The sequence below is a fragment of the Entelurus aequoreus genome, linkage group LG09 (genome assembly GCF_033978785.1).
Source record: "Entelurus aequoreus isolate RoL-2023_Sb linkage group LG09, RoL_Eaeq_v1.1, whole genome shotgun sequence".
Taxonomy (NCBI): Eukaryota; Metazoa; Chordata; class Actinopteri; order Syngnathiformes; family Syngnathidae; genus Entelurus; species Entelurus aequoreus.
In genome coordinates this window covers 18,377,022-18,401,438 of record NC_084739.1, presented here as the reverse complement: position 1 = coordinate 18,401,438, position 24,417 = coordinate 18,377,022, and the positions used below count along the sequence as shown (strand labels likewise).

The following is a 24,417-nucleotide window of genomic DNA, read 5'->3' as shown; positions in this document are numbered from 1 at the left end:
TGATAATCATTGGTACTTTAACTTTTTAACTTTAATATAACACAACTATAATAATGTAAAACTACTCGTGCTGAGAGCATTGTAAGACTGTCACCTATTAATACATTACACTTTCTTCAATGGTGCATTAGGGGATGTTATTCAATGTAGTAATCATAAATGTCCATTTATCTATTTTCTTCTACTTATCCGACATTGGGTCAGGTTGCGGGGGCAGCTCTCGAAGCAGAGAGCTCAGACTTCGCTGTCCCTGGCTACTTCTCCCAGCTCCTCCCTACCCCAAACTCATGACCATAGGTGAGGATAGGAAGGTAGATCGAGCAATAAATTAAGAGCTCATTTACCGCTTCACCACAACGCATTGATGCAAAGTCTGCATCACTGCAGACGCCACACCGATCTGACTGTGGATCTCAAGATTCATTCTTCCCTCACTCGTGAATAAGATCCCAAGGTACTTAAACTCCTCCACTTGGGGCAGGAGCTCATCCCTGACCAAGAGATGGCGCTCCACCTTTTTCTGGGCAAAAACCATGGACTTGTAATTGGAGGTGCTGATTCTCATCACAATTAACTCAAACTTGGCTGTGAACTGATCCAGTGAGTGATGAAGATTACGGCATAATGAAGCCAGCGGGACCACATTATCTGCAGAAAGCTAAGACACAATCCTGCAGCCACCAACCCGAAACCACTCATTGCCCTGGCAGTGCCTAAAAATTCTGTCCATAAAAGTTAGGCACAAAACCTGTAGAAACTCTGTAGAAACAGGTCTGCGTTGTCAGACCACGCTCTGAGACCGATCTTACAGACGGTACGATACCCAGAGCATGTCCTTCAGGATTTCTCCAGGGACAGGGTCGATGCCCTCTCCTAGTCCACAAATCGCATGTAGACTGCTTGTACAAACTCCCATGTACCTTCAAAGACCCTGACAAAAAGTACAGAGCTGGTCCAGAGTTCCATGACCAGGACAAAAACCACACTCCTCCTCCTGAATCCATGGGTGCAAGCCCGCAAAATGTTGTCTCTGCATTTGACCCAGGTAACTGGGTTACTTCACAATCGGCATGTGATAAATGTCATAGTAAGCTAAAAGTGTTCCACATAACTAAAGTGTACGACATCCATGGATTTATGGTTGGACTGCAAGTGTAATGCATGATCATATTGATCCATGTTTGAGTCACTGTGAAAAACATGGAAGAAGAAAAAAAAAAGAGTATTTCAGATGAGTGGCTGTACTCCATGTGTCTAAATGAAATGCACACTTGGCTTCTGTAAAGTTAGTAGTGCACACACAAAAACAAACAAACCAAACAGTACAGTTACATTATATGTTTGGCCAATGCTTAAAAGAAAGATCAGAGAGCTTAGATACAGCGTGGCTGCCAGTTATGTACTTTCAATTTTTAAAATACATTTCCTATTACTTTAGTATTTTTTTTATTATTTTTTTTATTTTAAATAAAGCTAGACTAAAACCTTTTTTGGTTTGTGTCAACTTAAATTAGACTAAAACAGTCACGTATAAAAATGGCTAAAATGTGACTAAAACAAAAAAGCATTTTGTCCGAAAGACTAAGACTAAAACTAACTAACGCGCTGTGGCCATCAAAGCACTGATCCCAAGTTGGCAGCATTGAACATTAGTAGATTTCAGGAGTAACTGATATCATATGAATACTGATATTGATACCATTTATTTGTTAATTTTTGGTTGGCTCGTGGATGTTATTTGTGCTGGTCAGGTTGTGGTACTAATCGGTCAGATGGATTTAATATTGAATATAGCCGTGTTGGAGCCGGATCAGGAAGATTTTCTTGTAATCAGACAATATCGAGAAAGAGCCATCAATCTGTCAATCCTTTCCGTGTCCGGGCCAGGTAAGGTTCCCCGTGTAGACAGTTGGACCATTTTTTTTTTTTTTATTAAGTGAAAATTTATCAAAACTGACATTCAGAGCTTTTAACCGACGCGAAACTGCCATGTAGATTATGTCAACCTCACCCTCTCTCTTGTAATTAATTATCTCTAGTTATACACTATCCCCTAAAATGCACTAGTCGTTGAGTAGTAACATGACAGGCAGTCAGGTGTTGCAAAGCATGAAGGCTGCCAGAAAAGCAGCAGAAGAAGAAGAAGAAGAAGAAGTAGACACATGACAATGTCCCATCCAGTCAGCTCCACAGAAGTGTCATGAAGGAAAACTAAAACACCGGGCCAAACAGAACAAAATGAGCAGCTTGTAGCTAAAAGGAATTCTGGGTTAGTTGTTTGGACATAGTTTGGCTACAATAACGATGAGAGACGGTCAGAAAGCAGCTTAAAGATGGTCTGGAAAACATCATCTCTGCAACATTTTGACCAAAGAACCACCATTACATGTTATGTAGGCCAGAAGGAAAAATGTAGAAAAAAAATCATAATATGCCCTTTAATGCGCCTTCTAATTCGGCGTGCCTTTTGTATGAACATACACCTGAATAAACTCGCTCATCGGCAGTGCGCCTTATAATCTGGTGTGCCCAATGGTCCGAAAAATACAGTAATTGTGATTTTAGTTTTTGTCATAAACGCCCAGCCCTACCTTGATTAAAACGTTTGTTCGAGATACAAATTGTTCAACCTCAGGGATGGATATAAGACCACTGTAATACCGTAAAGCTTGCATTTTATAGTCACAAGCCATTTTAGGCACACTCCACAGGAATAACAGCATTTAATAGTCTGAAGTAGATGCTACTTTAATCAGTAACTGTTGTAACTGTTGAAAGATGATGTCAACAAAATACCCATGTTTCTAGAAGAGACATTTTTCATCATGTCGTCGTAACTCCCCCCTCAAAGCAGATAATAAAAAATGATGCCATCCATCATCTTATCCTCTTCAGAAAATCCAAACCATGTTTTTCCGTAACTGTTTTCATCACGCTGGTCTCTTGACGATGAACAGCACTCGGCTGACAGTGTTACGTAACATGTTAGATATGGGGCATATGTGGCACATAAGCCGTACCAAGAGGAAGAAGGAGCAGAGAGATCACTTGACCCTAAACAAATAGGCCTACTGTTTATGATATTTCATAGTTATAATCCCTGGAGACTGCACTAGAACACGTTTGACGTAACAGTGTTGAAAAACGTATAAAAAGAGTGCCTATACTGTAAATGCAACATTGAATTCAAAGCAAATAGATTGCTGTGTATCAGGTTGGGTGATATGAGGATTTTCAACATGATTTTCCTGAAGAATTATTTAAAAATTCTGAATTTACACTAATCCACAGCGGATCTGAGGCATGCTTAGTCTTACATCAGTATGCAGTCTTGACCTGTGAACACTAAATACTCTGTCTTTTATTCGTTCTGAATGAACTCTGTACAAAGTAAGCCAACAATATTAATCACTCGGAAAATCCAAAGTAAATATGTGTTGTGTAATGTCAATAAATGGTTTAGAAAGGCAATTGACAACAGCAATATTCATATCTATTGACAAGATTAGGAATTTAATGTATCTAGTCATATACCCCAATAGCATCAATATAAGTCAGTATATTTCCCTAAAAACAAGTCTGAAAAAGTCAAGCTGTCTTATAGTTGAGGTCTAGAGATTCATACATGCGAACCAAATGAGTCAGATCTTTTCTTCCCGTCATTCCAACACACCAGTGACCTGGAGAGATGCAACAACACACTGTCGGGCAAATAAGAAATAAGATATATTATTTGATGCATTCTAAAAGGTTTTTCACTGGTATTGAAAAATAGATTTAAAAGGGGGGAATATTTGTCTTTGATTTTGTCCTTTAAAATATTCTCCAAAAACAGATGCGGTGGGGGGAAAGTCCATTTTATATTTAGTCATTTGGGTAAATATGGTATAATACTTTATGAATAATTGTATTTTTATAGTGTACTGAGCAACCAACTGCTGTGATAATAAGTTACATTTCTGGTTCCACGTATGATTTTCATCAGTGGTACCGCAAACCACAGTAATCCTTTAGAGGGCCAATAAACTCCAAATTGTACCACTTTTGGGGTGTTTGACATTTGAGGTTCCACTATGTTTTGTACAAAATATTACATGGATGTGGCAGAGGTGAATGAGGGCATCTGGGAAAGTACATCAGGATATTACAAACCTTTCTGAACTAGGGTGTCTAGATTTCCTCTTTAAATCCACCTTCTAAGAGCTGAAACTCAACTTCACTTAAAATCCACCGCAATTGCCATTAAAACATCCCTTGTGGCAATGTGACCCAAACATCACATAGCTGCGTTATTAAATCCAATTAAAACTTGATAGGAAGAAGAATGTTGGCAGACAGGCCTTTTCACTACTTGCTGATTATGTGACATCTAACAAGCCTTACAAGCTTTAAAGAGACAATGCAGCCAAGGCAAGGAGAATGTTATGCTTTTAAAACCTTCAACAAAAAATGATCGTATGTCATTAAGCGTTTCTTAGATGCTTTTTATAAGGTCGAAGTGTTTTATACGGCGTTTAAAGTGGGTGAGCGTAATACACCAAAATGTAAAAGTGCATCTTGTCATTTAAATGCTGATAAATGCCTGTTTATGTCTCTATAAAAGAACAACAAAATATGAAAATATATTTATTTTTACTTGCTTCAGAATTATGCTCATAGTGTCAAATGGAATCTGACAAATTGATGCGGTGACTTACTTTCCAATGTTATCTGGTAGGACTTGCAATGAGATGTCATTGATGGAAAGGCATGTTAGATTCCGTAGCTCTGGAAAGCTTTCAGGTAGCCTGGAAGGACAAGGGGGGAGAAACAGCAGGAGATGCAAAATTCTGTGAAAATACTGAAGCAAGAGACGAGATGACATCCTTTCTGTTACAGTAGTACCTCAATTTAGGATCTTAATTGGTTCCATGAAAGCGCTCATAACTCAAAACACTCTAATCTCAGTTTAATGTCACCCATAAAAATTTATTAAAATCAGTTCAATCCCTGCTTGGCCTCCCCAAAACAGCACCATTTTAACATGTAACATGACTTCTAAAAAGAAAAACTAACTTTTAAATGTGAAATATTGCATGAAAGACAATACAATAGAATGTACCACAACCAAATGCATAAGTTTTGAGAAGTAATGTAATACTTTTTTGGATCAGCATTCTGCAATTTTGATTAAAAAAAAAAAAAAGTATGTGATTGCCATTGCCCTTCAATATATTCCTATTTAGATGAAGAATGAGTCATAATCCTCGCAAAGGGAAAAAAAAAGGGGAGCGGGGTTGATCGGAAGGAAGCGTATTTTTGTGGGGGGTTTTGCCATTTCAAAGTTTAAATTGGCTTTCAAAGTTTAACAAGTTCCCAGTTTATGTCCACATCCTTTTACTATCCAGGTGAGAGGCACGATCTATAATCTAGAATTAACTTTCACGAGCTCCAAGGTGAGAAAGCAGCTCACCAGCTGATGTCAATACAGCAGCATAAGGAAGTTACCTCTCTCTGATCAATGCGCTGCTAAATGTAGGTCCTTGAGTTTGAGTTTGAGTTTGAGTTTATTTCGAACATGCAAGCATACAACATGATACATCACAATTTCCAGTTTCTTTTCAACATGTTCGAAAAGGAGTAGGAAGAAGCAGAGCTTATTTAATCCTACCCCTTTTCTTTACATAACAGTTGCAAAACTTTTTGTTCACTTCCTGTTCACAATTTTTTCACAATAAACTCCATAAGTAATTACAATAAAAATAAATAAATAAATAATAGTAAGAATTTAATAATAATAATTGGTGAAGTAAGTCATATTTCATATGATGAGATAAGTAAGATTACTTTAAGAATGAATGAATGAATGGATGGATGAAATAAATTGAGAATGTTTGTCATGGTTCTTCTTCATTGTACTTTGTAAACACTTTAAGTTTGAAGAGTTTCTTGAAGTGTATCATATTAGTACATTGTTTGATTGCTTTGCTTAATCCATTCCATAATTTAATTCCACATACTGATATACTGAAGGTCTTAAGTGTTGTACGTGCATACAAATGTTTTAAATTACGTTTTTCTCTAAGATTATATTTCTCCTCTTTTGTTGAGAAGAATTGTTGTATATTCTTGGGTAGCAGGTTATAGTTTGCTTTGTGCATAATTTTAGCTGTTTGCAAATTCACTATGTCGTGGAATTTCAGTATTTTTGATTCAATAAATAAAGGATTTGTATGTTCTCTATATCCAACATTATGTATTATTCTAACTGATCTTTTTTGTAACACCGTTAATGAATGAAGTGTACTTTTGTAATTATTTCCCCATATTTCTACACAGTAGCTCAGATATGGTAACACTAGTGAGCAGTAGAGAATATGAAGGGATTTTTGGTCTAGAACATGTTTTGCTTTATTCATTATTGACGTGTTTCTTGCAACTTTATGTTGTATATTTTTTACGTGAGATTTCCAGTTCAATTTATCATCAATCATTATACCTAGAAATTTGGTTTCGTTTACTCTTTCAATTTCTATTCCGTCTATTTGTATTTGTGTTTGACTTTCTCTTCTACTGTTACCAAATAGCATTATTTTAGTTTTACTAAGATTCAACGATAGTCTGTTTTTGTCAAACCATCTTTTTAATTTGTTAATTTCTTCTGTTATTATTTGTATTATCTCCTGTGTGTTCTCTCCTGAACAAAACGCTGTTGTATCATCCGCAAATAATACTAACTTTAAATCTTTTGTAACTTTACAAATGTCATTTATATAGAGATTGAATAATTTAGGTCCTAATATTGATCCCTGAGGTACACCACAGGATATATTTAGCGTTGTAGACGTGTGTTCGCCTAGCTTCACGTATTGTTTCCTGTTCGTTAGATAACTTCTTATCCAGTTTAAGACTAACCCTCTGATGCCATATCGTTCTAGTTTTTTGATTAAAATATTGTGATTAATTGTGTCAAAAGCTTTAGTTAGATCCATAAAAACCGCTGCTGCACATTTTTTACTATCTATTGCATTGGTAATTTCTTCTGTAATTTCAATTAAAGCCATTGAAGTTGAGACATTAGCTCTGTATCCATATTGGTTCTCTTCGAGTATTCTATTTTTATTTATGAAACTTTCTAATCTGTTATTGAACAGTTTTTCAATGATTTTAGAAAATTGTGGAAGTAGAGAAACAGGTCTATAATTTGTAAATTGATGTTTATCTCCAGTCTTATAAATTGGTGCAACTTTAGCTATTTTCATTTTGTTTGGAAATGTACCTGTTTGAAATGATAGGTTACTAATATACATTAATGGTCCTGAGATCTCTTCAATAACCTTTTTTATCGTTTCCATATCAATTCCGTTACAATCAGTTGAAGTCTTAGATTTACATTTTTTCACGATTGTAACTATTTCCTCCTGTGTCACATTACTGAGGAACATGGAGTTGGGATTTGGCTCTATGGTGTCATTATAGTCCTCAATTGGAACTGGGTCTGGAATCCTTTCTTCCAATTTTGGTCCAATATTTACAAAATAATTATTGAAGCTTTCAACTACTTCCTTTATGTTGTCATTTTTTTTATTTTCATCTAAGAAGTATTGAGGGTAGTCCCTCTTAGTTCCATTTTTTATAATGCTATTGAGGATGCCCCATGTTGCTCTCATATTATTTTTGTTCCTGTCCAATAATTCACTGTAATATTCTTTTCTACATGATCGTAGTATGTCTGTTAACTTGTTTTTATACTTTTTGTACTTAATTTCTGCCTCTATAGTTCTTTGTGCTATAAGTTCTCTATATAGTGTATTCTTCTTCTTACAAGCATTTTTTAATCCTTTTGTCATCCATGGTTGATTATTCTTTCTCTGCTTGTTACTGAGTTGTATCCATGGACAATGTTTGTCATAAAGTATTATGAACTTGTTTAAGAAATGTTCATATGCTTCATCAACCTCTTTTTCATTATACACATTGTCCCAATCTTGCTTTTGTAGCTCAATTTTGAAGGCAGTCATCCTCTTCTCTGTGCATAGTCTTCGAAATGTCCTTTTGTCTTCCATGTTCTTCTTGTAGTTTCCATCATATATTGTAAAAACTGGCAGATGATCACTAACGTCGCTTATAAGTAGACCACTTGTAGTGTTATTATCAAAATCATTGGTAAAAATATTATCAATAAGCGTGGCACAGTGTGCTGTGATTCTGCTTGGCTTTGTGATTTTAGGATATAGACTGATGCTGTACATCAGGGGTCACCAACCTTTTTGAAACCAAGGGCTACTTCTTGGGTACTGATTAATGCGAAGGGCTACCAGTTAGATACACACTTAAATAAATTGCCAGAAGTAGCCAATTTGCTCAATTTACCTTTAACTCTGTTATTATTAATAATGAATGATATTTATCTTTGTGGAAACACTGATCATCTTAATGATTTCTCACAATAAATATATATAGAAACAGATAAATATCAATATGCAACACTTTATTTTTATATTTTCTCTAAGTGCACATTTTTCAAATTGAACATTTTCAAATGATCACTTCTAAGACAGTCTTGTGAAATCACAATATCCCATTTTAACTAGCTAGCCACTAACATTTTTTAACAAATCATGAATTACTTTGCACCATGTTTGTACAAATAATAACTCATGTAAAATACAAAAGTAAACTCTCAAATTTTTAAATCATGTCACACTTTGAACTGGACACCAAATCTGTTATCTGTTTCTTTGTCAGTTAGTGGGAAGCCTGGCATTGCATGCTGTTAACTAGTGTGTTGTACTCTGGTGTGTAACTTGACACTGCAACTCTGAGTGAGTCTTGCAGATGTGCATCAGTGAGGCGTGTTCTGTGTTTGTTCTTCATGAAGTTCATGTCAGAAAAGGCTGATTCACAAAGATAAGATTTTTCCTAATTGTTTGCGGAACCTTCTTAATCTTTTGGACATAATTTCACAGCAATCTGGCCTTAAGCTTAATTATTATAAATGTAAAATGTTAAGGATCGGAAATCTAAAGGGAACGTCCTTTCGAATGGAATGCAAAGTGCCTGTTTTGTGGACAGATGGACCAGTTAACATACTTGGTGTTGTTGTCCCAGAAAATCTGGAAGATCTAGGCTCAGTAAATTATGATAATCGACTAAGAAAGCTGGACAAAATTATGCAATTATGGAAAGGGAAATCCCTAACCTTGTATGGTAAAATGTCTATTGCCAACTCGTTAATTATTCCTCAATTTATTTATTAGTTTTTGTCATTACCAGCTCCATCACAAAACTTTTTTAAGATTTATGAGCGGAGGGTCTTCGATTTTGTCTGGAACGGCAAACCAGAAAAGATTAAAAGAAAGGTTTTGTACAAAGAGTATGAATATGGGGGCCTGAAACTTCTCAACCTTGAAGCTATGTGTCTGTCTTTAAAAGCATCAATTGTTCCAAAGATGTATTTAAACATTGAGTGGTACACAAATGTCCTGTTGGACAAAAAACATGTACTGTATCAAAAGAAATTGTATCCTTTTTTACAAGTGACCCCCTCCCAGAGAGTCTGCTGGGAAACATGGCGGGGTTCATAAAGGAAACAATCCACTCACAGTGGTGTTTTCAATTTTATGTGCCAGAAAAAAGAGACGATATTTTGCAGCAGTTAATATGGCTGAACTCTAATATTGTAATAGATGGAAAGCCTTTCTTTTGGAAAAATATGTTTGAAAGAGGAATCATTTTTGTCAATGATATTATCAATGACAATGGTAAAATTATGAAGTATGATGAATTTAGAGCTATGTATGGTGATGCTTGCTCAAGCTTTTCATTTTATCAACTAACTAGAGTAATTGGGAAACGATGGAAACAAATAATTAATTATGGAACTACTAAATTATTAGTTTGTAAACCTCTAATAAGAAATTCTAGTTGGCAAAAAGGAACTAAAATAAATAGAAAAATATATAATTTGTATTTAATAAAGAAATCTTTGAAGGCTGCCTCATACAACACAAATGGAAAATGGGAGGACTTTTTTGACTGCCCGTTGCCATGGGATGCCATATTCAAACTAATCTATAAAACCACTATCGATGTGCAAAATCGTTATTTTCAAATTAAAATTATTTATAACTTCTTACCCACAGGGAAAATGTTAAAATTATGGAATATGACAGAGTCAGATGATTGCTGATTTTGTTGTCAGGAGCCTGAATCCACCCTGCATTTGTTTTGGTATTGTCATATTGTGTCTTTGTTTTGGGTGGAAGTTGAAAAAATGTGTTTAAGGATTGGTTTGTTTATGAAGCTTAATGTGGTTTCTGTTATTTTAGGAGAGTTCATTGACAATCATGATTTAGTCAATATAATTATAGTACTCGGTAAAATGTTTATTTTTAAGGCCAAAAACAGATATTCACTTAGTATTACTTTCTTTAAAACATTTATTCAGTATTTTCTAATTTTAGAAAGTTACATGGTTGAAAACGATAATGATGCCAAAAAACATTAAAAAAAAGATGAGAAGTCCTCAAAGGCTTATTTTGAAAGTATAATTATGTTTATAGATTATATGATATCTGTTGTTGTGTTCCCTAATTTGAGTGACCTGGACATAATCTGGACTGTACATAAATGCTTATTTTGAAAATGTAATTTTGTTTATAAATTATATGCAATCTGTTGTGTTCCCTAATTTGTTTCTGTGTACATGAATGAAGGTATGTGTTGCTGAGTCTGACTTGGACATTATCTGGACTGGGCCTGGTTTAAAAAACCCTTTAAGCAAATCTAATTTCATTGACAACCTGGTCTGTTGAAGATAAGGCCCTTTTTTAAAAAATAAAATAAAATAAGATAAATAAATAAAAAACATTTTCTTGGAAAAAAAAGAAAGTAAAACAATATAAAAATAATTACATAAAAAATAGTAATTAATGAAAATGTTAGTGGACCAGCAGCCTATACAATCATGTGTGCTTCAGGGACTGTGTCCCTTGCAGATGTGTTGTCTATGTTGTGGGAACCAGAATATTGGTAGCAGAAAGAAATAACCCCTTTTGTGTGAGTGGGTGTGGATGAGTGTGCATGGGGGAGGTTGTTTGGGTTGATGCACTGATTGAAAGTGTATCTTGTGTTTTTTCTATGTAGATTTAATTTTAAAAAAAAAAAAAAAAAAAAAAAAATTTAATTTTTTTTTTTTTTTTTTTTTTTTTTTTTTTTTTTTTTACAACAGGCCCGCGGGCGACTCATCTGGTCCATACGGGCGACCTGGTGCCCGCGGGCACCGCGTTGGTGACCCCTGCTGTACATTGTATCAATGAAGTCATCAATAGACTTTTGCTTGTTGGGGTTCAATAAGTCAATATTAAAGTCACCACATAAGAACATTATTCTTTGACCATTGTCCATGTAAGTTGCCTTGATCCATTCTTCAAATGTTTCTATACTTGACTTAGGTGATCTATATATACAACTGATGAATATGTTTTTGCTTTTTTCCTGACATATTTCAATGGTTATACATTCTAAGATATTATCAATGGCAAATGACATGTTTTTTACCACTTTGTAGTTCAGGTTCTTCATCACGTACACAGCTACTCCTCCTCCATTTTTGTTGGTTCTGTTGATGTAGTTTAGTTCATATCCCTCCAGATCAAAATCTATTCCTTTTTTATCATCAATCCATGTTTCTGTGACAGCAATCACTTTGAAGGGTTCGTTGATGTGTTCCAAAAAGTTCTTTATGTTATTGTAATTTGCATACAAGCTTCTACTATTAAAATGAATAATTGACAATTTGTTATCACATTCAATGTTGCTATTATATTGATCATCTGTATAATAAAAACAACTATTACTGATGTGGGAGAAAAAATTTGTATCTGGATCTATATCATTTTCCAAATCCTGGTTTTTGTGATCTTTGTTGCAGAAATTTTTTAGTTCCATATTTTCTTGTTCAACAAACTTTGATGTTGTTTCAATAATCTCTATAAGTGTAGGTGGATGCAATCCTGAATGTAGGTCCTCTTGTTTAGTCGTCCCTTGGAACATAGTAGTGTCGATGCTGAATTTAGGTGCTTGTTTTCTGTCAGAGTCCATTATCATCGTTGTTTTGGTAGCTGTGTAAACTTTAAAAATTGTCCAGGTCCTTGATGTCATGGACAACAATTACTCTTGCTTCTGGACTTCCATTCAGCTTGATGTAGATTTTACAGTTGGTGCTCCAAGTTCCCTGGATTTTTCCCTGCCTTCTCAAGTCGCGTGCTTTCTTGGCGATTCCAGCATTGCGTTTTGTGAGATGCTCATTCATGTACACATTTGTTCCCTTCAGCTTCTTTCCCTGTCTCAGCAATGCCATTTTAGATTTTCTGTTTACGAGTTTCACGAGCACGACTGGAGTGGCGTTGTTGTTTCTTCCATTCAGTGGGATGCATGTTTCGATGGTATTAATGTCAATTTCAATTTCTTTTGATTGCAGAAAGTTGACCACTTGCTGTTCTGCTGAGACCATATCCATTTCATCTGGTTCACCTTCATTATTCACAGCTTTCGCATAGGATCTTGGTTTAATTCGGTGCCCTGTCACGATGATATCATTCATTCGTTTATCCTGATCCATTTCATCTATGATGTTCCTCAGCATGTTGTTGTCTTCTTGAAGGATCTTCATTTGTTTGCTCATTTCAGTGGCTTCTTTATTTCTGGAGTTGTTCTCTTTTTTCATTTCTTTAATTTCTTCTTTCATTTCTTTCATATCCTCTTTCCATCCATCAATCAATTCTTCCAATTTTTCTATCATTTCTTCTTTAAATTCCTGGAGTATTTTTTGTAGTATCCCTTCTTGAATCCCATCATGTCCTGTGCCCAGCTTCAAGTCAGTCTTTCCAGTCAATCCTTTAACTTTTGGCATCGCGGCAGTCACTGACGTCAGCGCCTCTTATGTCTTAAGGGCAGTTACTTCTTTAGCGACTTGCGGCACTTTTAACTTGTTTTTTCAACAATTTCGTACTTTGCGCCGTTCAGAGATCAATTTGAGGTGTCAGCCTGTCAACTTATATCACTCTGCGACGTCGGGATCACTTTAAAACAGCTGTAAACTCGCCGTAACTTTTGGTTGCTAGGCAACCGCTTTGAATTGCGGGAGGCGCCTTTGGTTTGAGGCTAACGGCTCTTCCACTCGCCTTATTTCAGCGTATCAGTGCCTCTCAACTGACCAAAATCAGATCGAAGATGCCAGGTGACTCTCCTGTGGCTGTGATCGCAAATCAGTGGTCAAATCAGTGGTCAAAATCTTCAGACTTAACAAAAACTCCGGTAGCAGAAGCGGAGCTTTTTTTCTTTGCGTCCTTTCTCATTGACAGGAAGTCAAGTGTTAGAGCTTATAATAACAATATCGCTAATACTTGGCTAATGTAAATGGAGTATTGTTGGCGCTTTTTGGATGGTTGTTTATTGGGTTTTATAGTCGAAATAGACGCAACGACGTCATTGCTCACATTGGTTCCATTGTAAGCGGACATTTATTTACAGGTTAAAATGCATTAAAAAAAGAAATGTGTTCTCGTCTCTCATAAGGATTGTGAATTATAGGCCAAAAAAACATTGTAACTCAAATTTTGCTCGTAATTTAAAGCATAACAGTGAGCCGAGAGACAGATTGTATCTCAAAACACTTGCAAGTTGGGGAACTTGTAAGTCGAGGTATCATTGTATTCTACTGTAGTTGGATACGTTGGATATAAAATAAGGCAAAAACAACTATTTTCTGTGGTCACCTAATGCAATAATATTTGCATTATGTCTTTCTCTCAATCTAAATGTGCTCGCTCACCATTCTTTTCAAACCATTAGCGGTTGTCAGCCTTTGTCATTATAATTTTTATGACTGCACATTGCTCGCTGTAGTCACTATGTTTTGTTCCGCAGCAACGACTATACAGCATTAGTGTTTTTCATCCGCTATTTATACCCCCATTTCTGACAGGAAAAAGCAACATAATCCGTCAAATTACCTTGTTAATGGATTTCCACTGAAGTCTGCCACTTGGAGGGCTTTGCAATATGCAATGGTCTCTGGGATTTCAATAATATCTGCACAAACAAAGAACAAACAATATAGGCCAGTTTTAAAAAACCTAGTCTAATCGTATAATCCAAACTGATGTGGTAGTTCTTACCATTTCTAGATACATCCAGCTCAACCAGCTGCACAAAGTTAGCTATTTCTGGCGGAATTCTCTGGATCTCATTGTCACTCAGGCTAAGCTTTCTTAGCTTCGCCAGCTGGAAAAATGGCTGTAAGGTAAAAAGAAAACACATAGTCAAAGGATGTAGAGAGGAACCTCTGAAATCAATTATTCCAAACCACTAGGTCTCAAACTTGCTGTAAAACTCCTTTTTAGATGTTAATATTTTTGTTAATTCTCACTTTTTCATTTTAAGTGATTTGGCATTGCACTAACATTTTGTTGTGAGATTAGAACAACTTGAAAGTTAACCAGTGTCAAGGAAAATGCATGTAACAAAAGTAGGGATGGGTACCGATTTCAGTAGTTTTCTTGAAACAGACCAAATTCTGTCGGTACTACAAAGTATCAATTCAAGTAAAATCAAACAGTACCATATTTCTAACACAAATACAAATAGACAGAGTAGATAGACATTGACAAGATCAAATTAAGAAATGGAAGTAATAATGGATCAAATTAACTGGAAATCCATGTAAAAATATACCATATTAGGTAATAATAATATAATAACAATGGATTAGATTTATATAGCGCTTTTTTATCAGCTAGATACTCAAAGCGCTCACAGAGATGTGAGAACCCATCATTTATTCACTCCACATTCACACTTCGGTGGGGGTAAGCTACATTTGTAGCCCCAGCTTCCCTTTGGTAGGTAACTTCCTGACTGACCGCCGTCAGAGGGTGAGGATGGGTACCCACACCTCCACAGCCCTCAGCCTCAGCCCCGGCTCACCTCAGGGCTGCGTGCTGAGCCCCCTGCTCTACTCACTCTACACCCACGACTTCACAGCCACCCACCCCGGCAATCACATCATAAAGTTTGCCGATGACACAACGGTGGTGGGCTGCATCTCTGGGGTCGACGAGACGGCATACCGGGACGAGGTGGAGCAGCTGGCAGTGTTGAGCAGGGTGAACAACCTGAAGCTGAACCAGCTCAAGACCCAGGAAGTGATCTTGTACAGCAGGAGGAGAAAAACTACCATACAGCCCCTGTTCTTCGACGGGGGCTGTGTGGAAAGAGTCTCATCCCTACGCTTCCTGGGAGTTCACCTGGAGGAGGACCTGTCCTGGAGGACCAACACCACGGCTATCGTCAAGAGGGCACAGCAGAGGCTCTACTTCTTGAGAGTACTCAGGAATCTCCACCTGAGACAGGATCTACTGGTGTCCTTCTACCGCTGTTCTGTGGAGAGCATCCTCACATACTGCATCTGCGTATGGTTCTGCAGCTGCACAGCAGCAGAGAGGAAAGCTCTCCAGAGGGTCGTCAACTCGGCCCAAAAAATCATCGGGTGCCCCCTCCCCTCCCTGGAAGAACTGTACAACTCCCGCTGCCTGAAGAAGGCAGCCAACATACTCAAGGACCCATCCCACCCCGGCAACAGCCACTTCGATCGGCTGCCTTCCGGCAGACGTTTCAGAACCATGCGAACCCGCACAAATAGACTCAAGAACAGCTTCTACCCTCGGGCCATAACTGCACTAAACGCAGCAGGAATGTAAAAAATAAAAAAAATAAAAATAAAAACTCCCTCACGTGCAACATGAGGAAGCCACCGGTCAATCACGATCTGGGACTGTGCAATCAGCGATTACATGCCAACTGGACAATAGTTATCATATTTATTTACATATTTAATCCAAAATAAAATGCCTGCACAGCATAGGAGGTAGGAAATGCTGACTCCCACCCCCTCAGCACACTGGGAACCAGCATTACTCCTCTAGTCAGTTCACTAGTCACTTTATACTTTTTACTGTCTCGTTTTTTCTACATTGCCTCTTAGAGTGGTCTTAGGCCATATTGCATATTGTGTATATTGTGTTGTTTTTGTATATTGTGTGGTTTCTTCTTTTTTTTAAATGCAAAGCACCTTAGGGAAGCAACCTAAATTTCGTTGGACCTGTACCTGTACATGCACAGTGACAATAAAGATCATTCATTCATTCATTCATCCATTCATTCAACAAGAAATACTTCAATAATTAATAAAGCTAATTATGTTCTGGACCAAAATTTATTGCATATTCTCTGCTGTTTGCCAGTGTTACCATATCTGACCTATTGTGTAGAAATATGTGGGAAATAACTGCTTACCACCACAAAGTGTGAATATGGAGTGAACGAATGATGGGTTCTCATTTCTCTGTAAGCATTTTGAGTATCTAATTGATAGAAAAGCGCTATATAAATCAAATTAATTATTATTAAAGTACAGTTCATTCGTGTTACAAAATAGGTCAGTTAGAAAAAAACATAGTTGGCTATTAAAAACATTCAAACTCTTTATTTATTGAATATCAAAAAATATTCAAATTCAATGATTTGGTACATTTGCAAACAGCAAAAATTATGTACAAAGCAAACTATAACCGGCGACCCAGGAATGTACAATAATCCTTCACAACAAAAGAGGAGAAGTATAAACTTAGGAAAAAAAATTACTTAAAACATGTGTATGCATGTACAACACCTAAGACATTTAGTATATTAAATTATATGATGGAAGGGATTAAGCAAAGTAGTCAAACAATCTAATATGATCCAGTTTAAGAAACTCAAAGTGTTCACAAAGTACGAGGAAAAACAATCCTGATAAACATTTAAAAATGTGACAATTTTATTATTTTCATTATGTCAATCATACATATTGATTTATGAGAACCCTATTTATCATTTATTAATTAATTTAATATTTATTTATTTACTAATGTACCTATTTATGTATTTACATACTCATTTATTCACTGTTGTGTTACAGCTTGAGTACAAACAAATGTCTTTAGAAAATTGCTACGAATCGAAAAGGAGTAGGATTAAATCCACTCTGCTTCTTCCTAATACGTTTCGGGCATGCCATAATGAGGAACTGGAACTATATGATGTATGATTGGAATTTTTATGCATGGTAAAAATAAACTAACATAACTAAAATAACCACCATATTTCGATACCTTGTGACGCATGTGACGTCACGTCCGGTTGCAGACAGAACTTGGTGAGCAAATAGGCGTATTCGTGGTGGACTGCCTCTGGGTGATGTAGCAATTTTCAATACCTACAAAGCAAGCATGCTTAACATAAAGTATTCAAAAGTAAGGCCCCACTTTTTCAAATGTGCTAGCTCCATGCTAATGTAATGTTAACTTAATGGCAAAGGCTACTTCCAAACTATGTCAACACGCCTAGGACAAACTGAAATAAATGTATACTGCCAAATGAGATTCGTAAGTGTAAAAAAAACAAGGCACAATGACGTTTATCGTTATCAGCTCAAGAGTGAATATAAAATAAAAAAATATATTTTATTACTCAACAAAAAACATTTATTACTACATGAACACACACAAAATTACTGAAACCGTATCGGTTCTAATGTGAAAGGTATCCATCCCTAACTATACAGCTGTTTATGATATTATTACTAATGTATACTATACAATTTAGATAGATAAAATTCCAATCTTACAAAAAAAATTAGAAAATTACTTTATTAAAGCTTTTATCTAGAAGAAATACAACTATACAGTATTCATAACATTGCAAGTTTAAATCTTGTGACAGTAAAACCTATTTTCGAGTTTTTCCACACATTTTATTATTTCTCACAATTCAATCTAGCTCTAAAAGTATTTTTGTAGATACATATTTGTATATTCTCAATTTATTGAACATATTCATTACATGTGATTTTCTTAGCATATTTGTTTGGGATCGTACTGATATTTTTTGACTGTATGCACCCAAACAAATGTTGCTTGACAAAAAGGGGAATAAAGTCAAACAAGAAAATGGATACATTGTTTTATGGTACTAAATTGGTCCAAAACTACAATACTGCATTAAAGAGAGATCGCATGTCTTCAGTAGAGTAATTTAAACTGAATTCAGTCTTAGATTAGCTGTCAGTTGTAATTTAAGATATTTATCTACAAGTCACGAGCTGCAGACCAAGCGATCATGCTTCATCTCAATTTTGCTTGTGGACATGATAAGACACGCCCAACTTGGGCTGTTTTTTGAAGAAACTTAGTTTACTTTAAATCACCTGCCCGGCCTCCCAAGCACTATTCTTTTTGCGTGGGAATGGCGTTATCGAGTTGCGCTGATTAAGGAGCTTTCCGCCCCTCCTCCCACCTCGAATGAAACATAATCTCCTCTGTGTTGGCCTTAAATTGCACACGGCTGGTCAGATGTGTGACTCTGGCTAGAAAAAAAACAAATGCAGCTTATTAAGAAGGAAGTGCCCTCATGTTTGTTTCCAACTCATGACTAGAGGTGGGGGAAATAATAGATTTTTAGATACATCGGAATTCAGATATGGGCGATTGTAAAATTGATTAGTAAATGTCAATAATTGATAATTTATTTATTGTAAATAAAGTAATGAAGCGAGCCACTTCAAGTGATCCGACCAGCTCCTTTATTTTAAGGCACTTATGTTCCAGTTTTGCACACCTTCCATTGATTTAATAAGTGTAATGGGCATTTATTCAAACGGTTCTTATTACAAATACACTGTATTTAAAAGTTTCAAGTGATGAAGGCTTATTTAGTTAAACGAAAAGAAATGTAAAACTGTATCACGCATAAATCAAAGACGCATCAATATAAGATTTTTGATCGAATCGTAGCTCGTGAATTGTAATCCAATCGTGAGGTTCCTAAAGATTCCCCCGTCTACTGATGACCATGAATGGTTCAGTACAAAATATTTCATTTTGTTTATTTTGCATTTGAACAAAAACTTTTAGTCAATATTTGACAGGGATATGAAGAATTTCAGGCTTGAGAGTGCAACGATACATGTACCTAGCCATAAGCTCTACGATACTAGAGATACCCATTTTTACAGAATTGACTCTAATAATAACAAAACGAACAATACTTTAAAATAATGATCATGTTGGTCAATAAAATAGATAAATAAGAAAACTAAATGTGTCTAGAGATGGGTATTGCTGGTACCTGGGAATCAATACCGGTACTCAATGCTGTCAACAGTACTATATTTCGGTACTGTTGTGTGTGCTCATGTAATAAATGATTTCGGGTAACCACAACATTAATGTTGGCATAGCTTGGCTCTAAGCTCCACATTTAGACCGTGAAGTCACGCCGACGTCACTCTCTCGGCTTCAGTCTGCTTCAACAATTCTCTTTTTGTGCTCGCCTCTATAACCAGTAGTTCGTCCTCTGTATATTCAGCTTCAAAAAGATAAGGTTGTGAATCCTAATGTGTCCAAAAATAGTCGTCTTTGTTGTCTGTTACCAAGTCTGCCATGATTAAAAAACACACGTTTGTTTCCAGAAGGTTCCGTACTTTTAAATGCTTTCTATTAGGCATGCTTGCTTTGCTGGCATGGACAATTGTGACATTACCATGAGGCAGTCCGCTATAAAAACGTCTATTTCCCCCCAAAGTGCTTTAGCCGATGCCAAGCCTGCAACCGAACTTGCAACAAAAGGTATCGAAATATGGTGCTGTTAGATTTTATGTGAATCTGTACTCGGTAGTACCAACAGAATTCAGTCAGTACCTATAAAAGTTCAGAATATCTGTACTCATCCCTACATGTTTCAGTATTGAACCATTCAATACATAGGTCCTGGGTCGGTATACCACTATGGATTAAATAATATGCAATTTTGTAATTATTTTATCATCTTCTGATTCGGAGCCTCTGCGCTTGACTACTCCGCCTTAGGCTGCATTGCCAAGGCTGATCCACTATGATGCACTAAAATATTACATATTTACAGAATATTAAACATAAAAAAAATAAAGAGTATGATGATCAGCCAGAGAATCAACTTGCAAGTTGCATGTGAGAGCAGGCCAACTAGCACTGAACCGGCAGGCAAAATGTGGTTAAAACATGCACATACTTGCCACGCTGACTTTCATCTATGCGGTGCTTGACAAACTAAATAAAACAAAGGTTTTTTAAGTTCCTGTAACAGACTTCTGTGTGGATGTAGTTCAACTTCCCATCACTGGCGCCAATTTCCCTTCCACAGTATTATATTTCTACTATTTGGTATTCATTCAACAGTAACTACAATTCCATGCACTAAGTCTTTTGTATTTTCACACCTATGTGTGAAGTCCCAGTGTCCATGCACACTCTCTAATACGACTATTGGTCATTAGCCGTGTGCCTACCGTACACTGGGGGCTCTTATTACTAGAGGTGGGGGAAATAATCGATTTTTAGATGCATCGCAATTCGGACATGGACGATTATAAAATCGATAATCGATGTATTTATTGAGAATAAAGTCATGCAGACAGTTCTAAAATTTGGTTGACTGCAGCGAGCCACCTCACCGAGAGATCCGACCAGCTCTATTTTTTTAGGGAACTTAAGTTCCAGTTTTGAACACATTTCCATTAATTTAGTAAATGTGGGAATTAATTCAACTGTTTCTTATTACAAACGCACAGTTTTTAAAGTTGCAAGTGATAAATGCTTATTTAGGGAAACAAAAAGAAATGTAAAACTGCATCAATATATGTAAATTATAGATGCATCAATAATAATTTTTTAATCGAAGCGTACCTCCTGAATCGTAATAGAATCGTGAGGTGCCCAAAGATTCCCACCTCTACTTATTACCTTTTAGTAAAGATACATGTATTGCTTTTATGGTTGACCTATGATGTCACACCAGACATCTGCGGCTCCTTACAAATCAACAGTTTAGCTGTGTTGTATGTGATGTCCGCTGGAATATTGGCACAGATAAAAATGATTACATCTCTAATGGCTATGCTGATGTTAAAGAGCAAACAGCATCAAGAAATTATCTTATATTGCGCTACGAACATGGCCCTACTGCCAAAAAGGTCTCCAGATGCAGGTCTGAAGCAAAGAAAGACCGACAGGAGATAGTTTTTTCAAAGGACTTTTCGGACAAAGAATAATGGAAACACAACATTAGAATATCTCTGATTCATGAGGCTCTGTAGGTTGTTGGAAGGAGTTTTAAATCCAAAGAAACTGTGTTCAAACAATCAACATTCAACAGCACAGCCCGCCATGAATTGATTAACGTGGGCCCCGACTTAAACAAGTTGAAAAACTTATTCGGGTGTTACCATTTAGTGGTCAATTGTACGGAATATGTACTGTACTGTGGAATCTACTAATAAAAGTTTCAATTAAAAAAAAAGCCCCTCTAAATAAGATGGGAATAAGATGGGAATAAGATGGGAATAAGATGGGAATAAGATGGCGGCGCTTCACGGCGGCAGCTTCTTGCAAGCGCTCTGGGAAGTGTAGACCGATTTGGCAAAAATACCCGTCAATTCAGTCAATTTCATGGCTGGCTCACAGCGTGTTCACTCCGTGATCACTTACGACCAACTTACGATTCTGGATGTGGAGAGATCGGGCCATTTTGGGCTGAAAGATGCGTGTACGGTGGACCTACTCGCTAGCTTGGGAATTCTTCGCAAGCTACATCCAGCAGTGGCCTTTGAAGCAGCGGCGTCGACTACCAGCGGAGACCGTCAACGAAAGAGACGTAAGCGGTGTGCTCGGAAGCAGAAGCGGGGATGTCGGGCGGGGCTAACAACAAAGCTAAAGGCGTTGTTGTTAGCGGGGCTAACGCTAAAGGCTAATCCTCAAAGAAGCGCTAATAAGGAGTCTGTTAAGATAAAACTAGCCAGTGCCAGGCTGAATAATCCCTGCACACATAGCAATTCTCTTAGAATAATATACAACTCACATAATGTTTTTTCTGCGTCAGAGGTGGACATGCATTTTACTGAGGTGGCAAACAATCTAAAAATTCCTGTCATATCAATTCCTAAATATGGTCGAAATTATTTAAAGTGCACTACGCATAATAAACGTAACATTATTAATATTGCTACTACGGATACTTTCAACAAAAACTCCTCAAAACAGCCCACTACCTATAATATGGGCTTTTTAAACATAAGATCATTGTCTTCCAAAACGTTATTAGTTAATGAAGTCATTAGAGACAACAATCTTGATGTCGTTGGTCTAGCCGAGACCTGGCTCAAACCAGACAAATTTTTTGCGCTTGGTGAGGCGTCTCCTCCTGGCTATACGGGAACGCATATTGCCCGTCCCATTAAAAGGGGTGGGGGTGTTGCACTAATATACAACAAAAAATGTAGCCTTACCTCGGACCTAAATAATAAATATAACTCGTTTGAGGTGCTTACTACGAGGTTTGTCACACCGCTGCCTCTGCACCTGGCTGTCATCTACCGCCCCCCAGGGCCCTATTCGGACTTTATCAATGAATTTTCAGAGTTCGTTGCTGATCTAGTGACGCACGCCGACAATATAATCATAATGGGAGACTTTAACATCCATATGAATACCCCATCGGACCCTCCATGCGTGGCGCTCCAGACTATAATTGATAGCTGTGGTCTTACACAAATAATAAATGAACCCACGCATCGCAACGGTAATACGATAGATCTAGTGCTTGTCAGGGGTGTCACCACCTCCAAAGTTACGATACTCCCGTACACTAAAGTAATGTCCGATCATTACCTTATAAAATTCGAAGTTCTGACTCATTGTCAACAAACTAATAATAATAATAATAACTACTATAGCAGCCGCAACATTAATGCTGCCACAACGACGACTCTTACTGACTTACTGCCTTCGGTAATGGCACCATTCCCAAATTATGTGGGCTCTATTGATAACCTCACTAACAACTTTAATGACGCCCTGCGCGACACCATTGATAGTGTAGCACCGCTAAAGCTAAAAAGGGCCCCTAAAAGGCGTACCCCATGGTTTACAGAAGAAACTAAAGCCCAGAAATTATCATGTAGAAAGCTGGAACGCAAATGGCGTGCGACTAAACTTGAGGTTTTCCATCAAGCATGGAGTGATAGTTTAATAATTTATAAACGCATGCTTACCTCAGCTAAAGCTAAATATTACTCAAATCTCATCCACCTCAACAAAAATGATCCTAAATTTTTGTTTAGTACAGTAGCATCGCTAACCCAACAAGGGACTCCTCCCAGTAGCTCCACCCACTCAGCAGATGACTTTATGAATTTCTTTAATAAGAAAATTGAAGTCATTAGAAAAGAGATTAAAGACAATGCATCTCAGCTACAACTGGGTTCTATTAACACAGATACGACTGTATATACGACGGACACTGCCCTCCAAAATAGTTTCTCTCTCTTTGATGAAATAACATTGGAGGAATTGTTAAAATGTGTAAATGGGACAAAACAAACAACATGTTTACTTGACCCAATTCCTGGGAAACTTATCAAGGAGCTTTTTGTATTATTAGGTCCATCAGTGTTAAATATTATAAACTTATCACTTTCCTCTGGCACTGTTCCCCTAGCATTCAAAAAAGCGGTTATTCATCCTCTACTCAAAAGACCTAACCTCGATCCTGACCTCATGGTGAACTACCGGCCGGTGTCCCACCTTCCGTTTATCTCGAAAATCCTCGAAAAAATTGTCGCACAGCAGCTAAATGAACACTTAGCGTCTAACAATCTCTGTGAACCTTTTCAATCCGGTTTCAGGGCAAATCACTCTACGGAGACAGCCCTCGCAAAAATGACTAATGATCTATTGTTAACGATGGATTCTGATGCGTCATCTATGTTGCTGCTTCTCGATCTTAGCGCCACTTTCGATACTGTTGATCATAATATTTTATTAGAGCGTATTAAAACGTGTATTAGGATGACAGACTTAGCCTTGTCTTGGTTTAACTCTTATCTTACTGACAGGATGCAGTGTGTCTCCCATAACAATGTGACCTCGGACTATGTTAAGGTAACGTGCGGAGTTCCCCAGGGTTCGGTTCTTGGCCCTGCAGTCTTTAGTATTTACATGCTGCCGCTAGGTGACATCATACGCAAATACGGTGTTAGCTTTCACTGTTATGCTGATGACACCCAACTCTACATGCCCCTAAAGCTGACCAACACGCCGGATTGTAGTCAGCTGGAGGCGTGTCTTAATGAAATTAAACAATGGATGTCCGCTAACTTTTTGCAACTCAACGCTAAGAAAACGGAAATGCTGATTATCGGTCCTGCTCAACACCGACATCTATTTAATAATACCACCTTAACATTTGACAACCAAACAATTAAACAAGGTGACTCGGTAAAGAATCTGGGTATTATCTTCG

The 24,417-nt window shown here is 37.0% G+C and overlaps 1 protein-coding gene across 2 annotated transcripts in view; it reads right to left on the bottom strand.

Moving 5' to 3' along the window:
- lrrc1 (leucine rich repeat containing 1) overlaps positions 1-24,417 on the bottom strand; it is a 65,622-nt gene that overhangs the window by 18,518 nt on the left and 22,687 nt on the right. For both annotated transcript variants that reach the window (XM_062058265.1, XM_062058264.1), the window contains exons 2-4: positions 14,163-14,280; positions 13,998-14,076; positions 4,698-4,787 (exon numbers count right to left, since the gene is read on the bottom strand). In XM_062058265.1, the coding sequence (XP_061914249.1) occupies positions 4,698-4,787; positions 13,998-14,076; positions 14,163-14,280 (287 nt within the window). The remainder of the gene's footprint in view (positions 1-4,697; positions 4,788-13,997; positions 14,077-14,162; positions 14,281-24,417) is intronic.